Source organism: Oryx dammah, unplaced genomic scaffold, assembly GCF_014754425.2.
Source record: "Oryx dammah isolate SB20612 unplaced genomic scaffold, SCBI_Odam_1.1 HiC_scaffold_19, whole genome shotgun sequence".
NCBI classification, from domain to species: Eukaryota; Metazoa; Chordata; class Mammalia; order Artiodactyla; family Bovidae; genus Oryx; species Oryx dammah.
Window position 1 is genome coordinate 46,259,070 of NW_024070203.1, and position 10,202 is coordinate 46,269,271.

The 10,202-nt window shown below is 46.6% G+C and overlaps 1 protein-coding gene across 2 annotated transcripts in view; it reads right to left on the reverse strand.

Moving 5' to 3' along the window:
• TRAM1 (translocation associated membrane protein 1) overlaps window positions 1-413 on the reverse strand; it is a 36,652-nt gene extending 36,239 nt beyond the window's left edge. The window contains exon 1 of one of the 2 annotated variants that reach the window (XM_040261362.1): window positions 71-413. In XM_040261362.1, the coding sequence (XP_040117296.1) occupies window positions 71-193 (123 nt within the window). In that variant the 5' untranslated portion in view covers window positions 194-413. The remainder of the gene's footprint in view (window positions 1-70) is intronic. The other variant, XM_040261364.1, reaches the window with a different exon arrangement.
• Between the last annotated feature and the right edge of the window lie 9,789 nt (window positions 414-10,202).

Sequence of the window (10,202 nt, forward strand, 5' to 3'; positions counted from 1 at the left end):
CCCCGCGGTCCCGGACCGAGGGGCTGAGCTGGAAGCCCGGGCCGGCGGCGGGGCGGGCGGTTGGGCTCACCTCGAACATGAGCCCCAGCAGGAAGACCATCGCCACACAGGAGACGATGTCCGCGTGATTCTGCAGGACGAATTCGTGGCTCAGGACCGGGGGGTTCTTGCTGCTCTTCTTGCGAATCGCCATGGTGAAGCCACCGCCCGTGCCTGCAGGTGCTCCGCCCCGGCTCCGCTTTCCCAGCTGCTCACCGACTCTCCGCCGCCGCCGCCTCCCTCTGGCTGCTCCTCACAGCCCCGCCGCTGCCGCTCGCTGGGGCTTCACTTCCCATCCCACAGCCAGTACGCAGCCGCCTGGGCCACCCGAAAAAAAAAAAAAAAAAAGGCGAGCCCACCGCGGAAGCGAGCATGCGCACTGGGAGGGACGGCGCTCTCTAGTGCTGCGGCCGCTCTTGCGAGCCCACAGCGCCGCCTAGGGACTGGAGGCTGTCCGCCCGCGGCCGGGCTGGTGGAAGGAACCTGAGCGGTGCCCCGCGGGCTCCGCGCCGGGGCGGGGGTTGGGAGTCGTTTGAGGGGCGAGTTCCCTGCGCCCCTTTAACGGGCTGAGTCCGCGCCGAGGTCCGAGGGCGACCACGTGCTACGGCGTGCACTGCTGTAAGCGTTTCCCCCTGCCCTCCTGGCCACACCAGGCTTGGGTGTCAGTGCCTGCTTCCACGCTGATTGTCTCTTCTTGAAAGCCAGTGCCACCAGCAAGATAATCTTGCTGACTACATGACTACAACTTAACTACATAAGGATAGGGCCATTCTTTGGTGTTCGCATTTGCCTTAAAGGTTACCTTCAGAATTATTATTAACACACCTGAGGACTTTTTCTTGTTCTTTGTAGCCCTGAGCTAGTTTTTTAAAAAGAACAACTATTTGGTCTCACCTGTCCATTCCCATACCCCAACGATGTCTGAAGAGATCAGCTTGGGTTTAACTGGCTTCTTCTTAACAACACTTCTTGGTAATCAATGAGATGGTTTTTTAAAAGTTTATGGATTAAACATGTCCTCCTTTCTCATACTTCTACCCAGTATAAGACTTCTGGTACACTTTCTCCCGATGGATTGTGTCACTGTCTACGCATTTGCCAAATCTAGAAATCAAGTCATCCTGGAGTGATCTCTTTCAGCGTCCTTCCATATACAGCCTATTGTCACACCCAGGCCATTCAGTCCCTCTCCCCATCTATCACTGCTGCAGCCTCAGGAGGGGACTCATCTCTAGCCTACAATATTACAACTCTGGTGAATCCCTTAATGGTTTAAGAACATGGATTTTAAAATCAGAATTCTGATCACCTGTATGATCATGGACAAGTTACTTCATCTCCATGAAACTCAATTCCTCATTTATTTAGGTATTCAAAAATTTTATTGGTTATCTACTCTATGCTAAGCACTGAGGATAAAGAACTGAAGGAAAAATACAGTTGAACCTATTCTTACAAGCTTTCATTCTAGTATGTGAAGAGGGTATTTACACAAGATTTAAAAAGTGAAACATATCTTAAATTGATATGAGAGTTCTGGAGAAAAAGAAAGAAAGGGGACTAGGGAAAATGGGAAATTACATTTGCCTGATGACTTGAAGAGGTGAGGGAGCAAACCATGTGGATATCATCAATAAAAAAGAATTGTACCTATTTTGGCAATTAAATGAGATGATTCAAAGAAAGTGCTTAGTAGAGAGTTAGGTATGAATGTTAACTATTATTATTTTCCTACTTTCTGATCAAACAACTAGTTTCCAGTTCAGTTCAGTTCAGTCGCTCAGTCGTGTCCGACTCTGCGACCCCATGAATCGCAGCACGCCAGGCCTCCCAGTCCGTCACCAACTCCCGGAGTTCACTCAAACTCATGTGCATCAAGTCGGTGATGCCATCCAGCCATCTCATCCTCTGTCGTCCCCTTCTCCTCCTGCACCCAATCCCTCCCAGCATCAGAGTCTTTTCCAATAAGTCAGCTCTTTGCATGAGATGTCCAAAGTACTGGAGTTTCAGCTTTAGCATCATTCCTTCCAAAGAACACCCAGGGCTGATCTCCTTTAGAATGGACTGGTTGGATCTCCTTGCAGTCCAAGGGACTCTCAAGAGTCTTCTCCAACACCACAGTTCAAAAGCATAAATTCTTCAGCGCTCAGCTTTCTTCATAGTCCAACTCTCGCATCCATACATGACCACTGGAAAAACCATAGCCTTGACTAGACAACCTTTGTTGGAAAAGTAATGTCTCTGCTTTTCAATATGCTATCTAGGTTTTACTTACTTGCAAATCCCCTTTCAATTTCATATTAAAATGATGCTTCTAACAATTTTTCAAAAATTTTTCATGATTTCTCTTCTCCTTCACGGAAAGCTGTGTGTGCATGCTGTCACATCCCACTCTTTGCCAGACTGTAGCCCTCCAGGCTCCTCTGTCCATGGAATTTCCCAGGCAAGAATACTGGAGTAGGTTGCCATTTCCTCCTCCAGGGGATCTTCCCGACCTAGGGATTGACCTTGAGTCTCCTGTGTCTCCTGCATTGGAGAGAGGCTGAAGGGTCTAGGGAAAGCTTTTTTTTTAATGATCTATTTCTTAAAAATTAATTTTCTGGAGTGTAGTTGATTTACAATGTCATGTAATTTCTGCTGTATGGCAAAGTGATTCAGTTACACATATATTCTTTTTTGTATTCTTTTCCATTATGGTTTATCTCAGGATATATTTCCCTGTGCTATACAGTAAGACCTCGCTACTTATCCATTCTATGTGTAATAGTTTATATCTGCTAATCCCAAACTCCCACTTCATTCCCGAATATGATCTGTTGTATGTTTGCACACAGAGAGAATGACCCATTAGAGACGTTTCTTTAGTAGGAGATTCCCACAGATCTATAAGAGGTGATGGTGTCTAGTGTACAAGCAGAGGACCCATGGTAACAGGGATGGTGTTTCCATAGTAACCAGAGGAGAGCAGAGTCTGTGGATAGGTTAAGAATGGCCAGATGAAGTTGTCTTCTGGTTGCTTCTATTGTCTCAGTAAAATATGACATGAGATCATCAGGAGTGGGTATAGCATACACATTGAAGAGGAAATGGGGTAAAATTGTAGGAGGGCGAATGGATTAGAGGGATGTGATCAGACAGCAGTGCCTCCTTGAGACTTGGGGACCTTGGGGACCTATATTTAAACTGAGACTCTGGACTTCATGGTGATTCAATGGTTAAGAATCTGCCTGCCAATGCAGGGGACAACGGTTCCATCCCTGGTCTAGAAAGATCCCACATGCCGCAGAGCAACTAAGCCCACAACTACTGAGCCCGTGCTCTGGAGTTGGTGCTCCACATCAAGAGAAGCCACTGAGAAGCCAGAGCACAGCAACTAGAGAGTAGTCCCGCCTTTCCCCAACTAGAAAAGCCCGCACTCAGCAACAAAGACCCAGCACAGCCAAAAAATAGAGTAAATAAAAAAATTTTTTTAAAAAAGACCAGTAAGCAGAGTCCCACAATTGTTTCCAGTCCCCTCACCTTGCTTGGAGAAGGAAATGGCAACCCACTCCAGTATTCTTGCCTAGAGAATCCCATAGACAGAGGAGCCTGGCAGGCTACAGTCCATGGGGTTGCAAGAGTTGGACACGACTTAGTGCACTGTCTCTCACCTTGCTTGGATATAGCTCTGGAGAAGGGGGGGAGCTGGGGGTTGCCAGGCCAGCATGACGGAGGGGCAGGGGGAAAGGAATTGCAGATGAGGCCCGGGCTGTGAGGAGGTAGCTGTGCTCCTTCCACCCTCCACTCCATCCTTTTTTGCTGTGAAAGGCAAACCTCTCCAGACCGCCTCACCAAGACTCCCTGGCGCTCTGACTTCTAGTTGACTTCAGCCAGTGGAAGGCCCTGGCCCAAAACCAGAAGGGAGTTGGGGGTTTATCCTCCCTTGGTTCCCTCTTTGTCTTGAGGTGGTTCTCGCTGGGAACATGCTCTCCTGAGGCCACAGCCCTGTCAGCCTTTCCCTCACATTCCAGCTCTCGCTGGGCTCAGAACCTCCTCTCCGCTGCCTCTTTAGGTTGTTCCTAGTGCCCAGGAGCCACCGTGTCTCCGCTTGGTTCCCTCAGTCAGCCTGCTCCTCTGTCCATAGACCTTTCATGACACTCCTTCCATCTTGGCCTCTCCTGAGTGAGCCATCTACGCCTTGCTGGTTCCATATTCCCAGATCCAGTGCTGGGGTCTCAGACTTGGGGATGCCCGTGGGGTGGAAGATGATTGGAGCGGGGCCAGTTGGCCGAGCAGGACATGGTCACAGAGTGGGGTGCTGGGGATGATGAATCCAGAGGGCCTGTGGTCACTGGCAATGAGACAGGAAAGGCATGATGAAGGACACGGGTGGCCAGAGGGGATGGAGGGGCGCACGTTGGAAGCGATGAATGAGGCAGTGGGAGGGGAGGGTGCCCTCCACACACTTCGTGAATGTTCTGTCACCAAGAGGGAGTTGAGGAGCAGAACAGAAGGGAGCCAGTGAAGAAGCCAGGTGCTGACGTCTGGCACAAATGAAGAGGATGAAGAAGAGTTGGGAGCTTGGTGAGTGGGTGATGGTGGTGGGGTAGAGGACAGTGGGTGGTGTAGTTGGAGGGCATGGGCTTCCAGAGGGGTGGGAGTTTTGAGCAGATGGGACAGGGAGCTGTCTGTGAGCAGTAGCGAGGGCCGTGGGAACACCCACTCCTCCCCTCTGCTCTGTGGCAGGCAAGGCGTGGGAGGGAGAGCAGGTTTGTTTCCAGTTAAGCTGCACCAGGTTTCCATGCAAGAGGGTGAAGAAAATATGCAAAAGGGGGCGGGGAGTTGTAAAGGATCTGGCACAGCTGGGGTGCTAGGGGATGCAGTGGAAGGGTGAGGAGTGGGGAGGTTAGCGTAAGTCAAATAAGGGGAGGAAAAGCTGGTGGGGGGGGAGGATGTGCCGGTGGTGGTTGATGCTGGAGACTTGTCTCCAAGAGGACTCAGGCGGGGAGCATCCTGCTGCATGGGTGATTACCCAGGTGGCCATTTAGGGGAGAATGGGGAATCAGTTCTAATTTTAGCTTCCTTTTTAGGGTTGGCTGCTTCAGAAGCTTACTGGGGGGAAGGGGGGCTGCCATGAAATCCTCTGAAGGTGGGTCATGGTGGTGGGGAAAGTGGTCTTATGAGGCCCTTAGGGCTCTAGAGACCTCTCTTAAGCAGACTGATTGCTCAGGTGTGTCCACCTCTGGCAGCCATCATGGTTCCAGCATGGTGCTGGCTCCTGTGTGTACAGGCGTTATGTTCCGGGTAAGTGATGTACAGGCATTATGTTCTGGGTAAGTGATGTTTTGGCAAGTGTCACTTGGACCCCAGGGTATTTTTAATAATTTAAAAAAGAACAAAGAGAAAATTGTTTGAAACTGAGTCTGTCCAGGAAAAACTGTGGCATGGGGTTGCTGTAATTATGAGAAATAGAGAAGAAAAGGAAAGATGATCTTTGCCCTCCAAAGAGTTATTTCTAGTTGGTTGTACAAGGCATATATTAAAAAGGGGAAAAACAGTTCTGAGATGATGTGAAAGTAAGTACAACAAGCGTGTCTAATAAAAGGAAGAACTAAAATGTAACTGTTGGGTTTTACTATCTCCTAGGGGACAGAAGGATGGAAAAATGAGAAACTAATATTTGTTGCATGACTACTATGCTCCAGGTTACATCATTTAGTTTTCATAAAAACCCTATGAAATTGTTGTTAAAATTTTTAAATGGGGAAACTGAGGCTCAGAGAGGTTAAGTAATTTGCCCAAAGTCCCAGTGCTGGCAACCTGTTTGTTTGACAGATCCAGTCTTACTTCAATATAAACAGTCCTCCAGGAGTTTTACTTACCAGGATGACCTTGAACTTTCAGAAAGTGATGATTCTCAACCTACTCCACTGAAGAAACTGGCTCTGATGGAAACACAGAGCTCAAAAAAAAAAAAAAAAAAAAAGCAGGTTATATCATTTATCTATTTACATGCTATTGTCAAATCATTTACAGTGAGTTTTAAGAATATAAAATTGCACTCATACTGTGAGGAAGAAATTGTATTTTTATGAGGAAGCAAAATCACTGCTTTAATAGTCGGAAATGATATAATTTTCTTGAGTATAAATGTTACTGCTATTGAAACTATAGACCAAATGTACAATATGGTGTTGTTACTCTTAGAAAAGATTGGCAGGGAGAGCTGACTGGTAATGAAAAGACTTTGACCCACTCATACCCCTCTTGGGTCCTGCTAAGGGCAGGACTGTGACCTTCTGACATCTAGAAGCTTAAGGAACTCCAGATGGAGCATCTATCCTTTAAACTGTAACTTACTTCACATTGTTTCACTTAATTTAGCACACCAAGGGCCCAAGTTAATGCTTCTCTGATAGACTAGAGATCAGTTTCATAAAGTGGTGAACATAGAATGCAGAAGTAGAAACAGGAAGTGCAAATGGTTTCAAGAAGTTTAGCTTTGAAGGGGAGGAGAGTGCGGGGTAGGTCACTAAAGAGGGGGTTAAGGTAGGTTTTGTGTTTGCTTGTGAAGGATGTGACAGTTGAGCATGTTTAGATAATCAGAGAAGGGAAAAGAGGAAGAGGCTGAAGACACTGGGGACGTGGGGAGAGGTGGGAAGATTGATAGGCTGAGGTCTTAAAGGTCTGGGTCCTCCAGAACATAGGTAGAGGGTTAACTTTCTATAGGAGGGGACATCTCTTTTCACATTGAAATGGAGGGAGAAGGAGAGGTCAGTAGACACAAGGCAGTCATGGAGCCGAGTGGAGGTTCTCCTCATGGTGCTGGGATCAGGGTGGGCAGTGCCAGGAAGACTGTGAGCTACAGTCCTATTTTGAAGGAATGAGTAGGGAATAACAGCCATAGTGTGGAAGTAAAGATGGCGGTAGGAGCAGGGTGGCCCTGGAGGGGTTGGGACGGGAGACTCCAGCCCCACCAACAGGGCTTGGCGATTTGAGGGGAGGGTTAGCAACCCATCAAAGGAATGTTTGCTGCAGTGGTGGAGGATGTAGGAGGTTTTCTTTATAATTAAGTAGATTATCTTATTATAACTCTCCTGGTTGCAAGGGACCGAAAAGAAAGAGTCAAAAGATTCAACAGATTCAAAAGAAGTTTTGGGAACTGGGACACGTTGTGGATTTTAGGAACTAGAACCAGACACTTGACCTTATCAAGACCCTCCCTCCATAAATCTTTTTTTCTGCCTTTTGTTTCAGGTTGGCTTTGTTTTTCCCTATTGTCAATGGACTTTATTTACATGTCAGAGAACATGGTCCCTTGCAAGTTTTATCAGAACAATCCCGGACTTTATTTACATGTCAGAGAACATGGTCCCTTGCAAGTTTTATCAGAACAATCCCAAGAAAAGATCTAGACTAGGGTGGCTTGGTTGTATGGTCATTTCTAGGACATGTGCTTTTCCCATGGGTTCAGTTCAGTTCAGTCACTCAGTCGTGTCCGACTCTTTGCGACCCCATGAACCACAGCACACCAGGCTTCCCTGTCCATCACCAACTCCCGGAGTCTACCCAAACCCATGTCCATTGAGTCGGTGATGCCATCCAACCATCTCATCCTCTGTCATCCCCTTTTCCTCCTGCCCCCAATCCCTCCCAGCATCAGAGTCTTTTCCAATGAGTCAACTCTTCACATGAGGTGGCCAAAGTACTGGAGTTTCAGTTTCAGCATCAGTCCTTCCAAAGAAATCCCAGGGCTGATCTCCTTCAGAACGGAATGGTTGGATCTCCTTGCAGTCCAAGGGACTCTCAAGAGTCTTCTCCAACACCACAGTTCAAAAGCAACAATTCTTCGGCGCTCAGCTTTCTTCACAGTCCAACTTTCACATCCATACATGATCACTGGCAAAACCATAGCCTTGACTAGACAGACCTTTGTTGGCAAAGTAATGTCTCTGCTTTTGAATATGCTATCTAGGTTGGTCATAACTTTCCTTCCAAGGAGTAAGCGTCTTTTAATTTCATGGCTGCAATCACCATCTGCAGTGATTTTGAAGCCCCCCAAAATAAACTCTGACACTGTTTCCACTGTGTGTGTCTGTTATTAGGTGTAGAGGAAGGGTGTTGGGCAAATAAGAACATGAACCAACATAGGTGATCCAGAGAACAACGTTCTAAAGGTAGAGGAACAGCAGCAGGTGTTGGATCAAGGGAGAAAAATCCAACAGCATATGAACATGAGTGAATGAGAATAATAGATGGATGGAATAGAATAAATGACTTGTGTTTGAGGCAATAGCCAAGGATTCTGGAGATGGGCAGAGGGTGGATTTCTGAAATAAACTCAGCAGACAGAGATAGAGGAGGGGTCTTTGAATTTGTTTCACCAGCAAGAGGGTCTCAGGGGCTTCTCACTTGACAGAAGAATCCCATGAGACCTGAGAGACATGGGTTCAATCCCTGTGTCGGGAAGATCCCCTGGAGGAAGGAAATGGCAATCCACTCCATATTCTTGCTTGAAGAATTGCATGGACAGATTAACCTGGCAGGCTACAATACAGTCCATGGGGCTGGAAAGAGTCAGACTGGACTAAGCATGCAAGAGGGTTTTAGTTCTCATGAACAGACAGGAAAATAGTGGTTGGTAAGTGGTTCCTGGAAGATTGGTACATGAGGTCACCGCAGAATACTGGGGGGATGTTTCATGAAGTAACTGGAGACTTCCTTGCCAGGTAACTCCTCTGACAGGAAGGCCACTCAATCATTCAGGTTCACCTGAGGAGTGCAAAATAATGAGAGCATTGTTCTGTGCCAAAAGCTTTGCTCAACTGTTTCTAAAATTAGAAGGTCTTATGCCTCAGGGAATTCATGACTGGTGGAGCTGACATGATGTCTTGTAGCCATCAGAAAAATGGTGTATGGCTCGGTGCCCAGTAGAGCCAAGGTCTTGGGGTGGTGGCCAAAGATGCTTTGGAGCCATTTCCCTGATTGCATCAGCCCTCGTGCTCAGAGGCAAAGCTTCCAGCGCAAGTGAAAACAATTAACATGTATATAATTCTTTGCAGTCCCCCAAGCACTGTTGATATACATTATTAATTTTAATCTTCATATCAACCAGGAACATAATGTTTTCCCTATTTCAAATAAGGAAGCTTCTGCTCAGTAAAATAAGACTTCACAACTACTACATTTTAATTCCCAAGATGAAGAATGTGCATTTTATCTTGTAAAGTTATGGTAAGATTTTACTAAAGAGTAAATATGGTGCTTTGTGGAGCTTAATTGGTATGAGTCCAAGTGAAATCATTAGGGAATATATGAGTGTGTTCTGTTGACAAAATAAATAGCAACTAACAGTGCCAAGCACTGTGCTAAACACAATGAACATTTAATACTCACAACTCCCTGCTGCGTTGTTAGGTACCACTGTCAATCTTTATAGATGAGGAACTGATTGGACAAATGATATTCCTAAACCATTACAACCACCACCACTACCATGATGAATGGAAACAGGAATAGGCCACGTTCAGGGAAATCAATCAGTAGCAGTTTATTTTAACTCAGGAAATGAGCACTAGGCCAGGGAAGGAAAGAGAGGGATACATCCCTGAGACTGTGTAAGAGAAATGACAGCCTGTATTCATACCTGTGAAGCAAGCCCCTTTCATTTCCTAAGCGGTTTATCACTCTGGGGCATCTCTCACTGCCACCACCATTTTATTTGGTCTTCAGATGGTAGCTACATCCTCAAACGATAATGTAAATATTCCCTTGCTAAGTGGTGTAGTGAGTGAGTGAAGTCGCTCAGTCGTGTCTGACTCTTTGCGAACCTGTGGACTATAGCCCACCAGGCTCCTCAGTCCATGGGATTCTCCAGGCAAGAATTCTGGAGTGGGTTGCCATTTCCTTCTCCAGGGGATTAAAAGAAATACGAGCAACCAGGGACAAATTCGGCTGAGGACATGAGAGAGTGGTGATGCTATTTAACCCAAATGGTGATTTGGGAAGGGGAGGTGATCAGGAATATGATAATGTGGAGTAAGCAGAAGAGTTCAGTTTTAAACAGATGGAATTTCTTCACACTGAAGTCTGGACTTGGTTAGACAGCCGTACAAACAGTTCCTGCCGATAGCAAAAGATTCAAGCTCTAGCATATATTTGGTGGTGATGGTTAACACAACTAA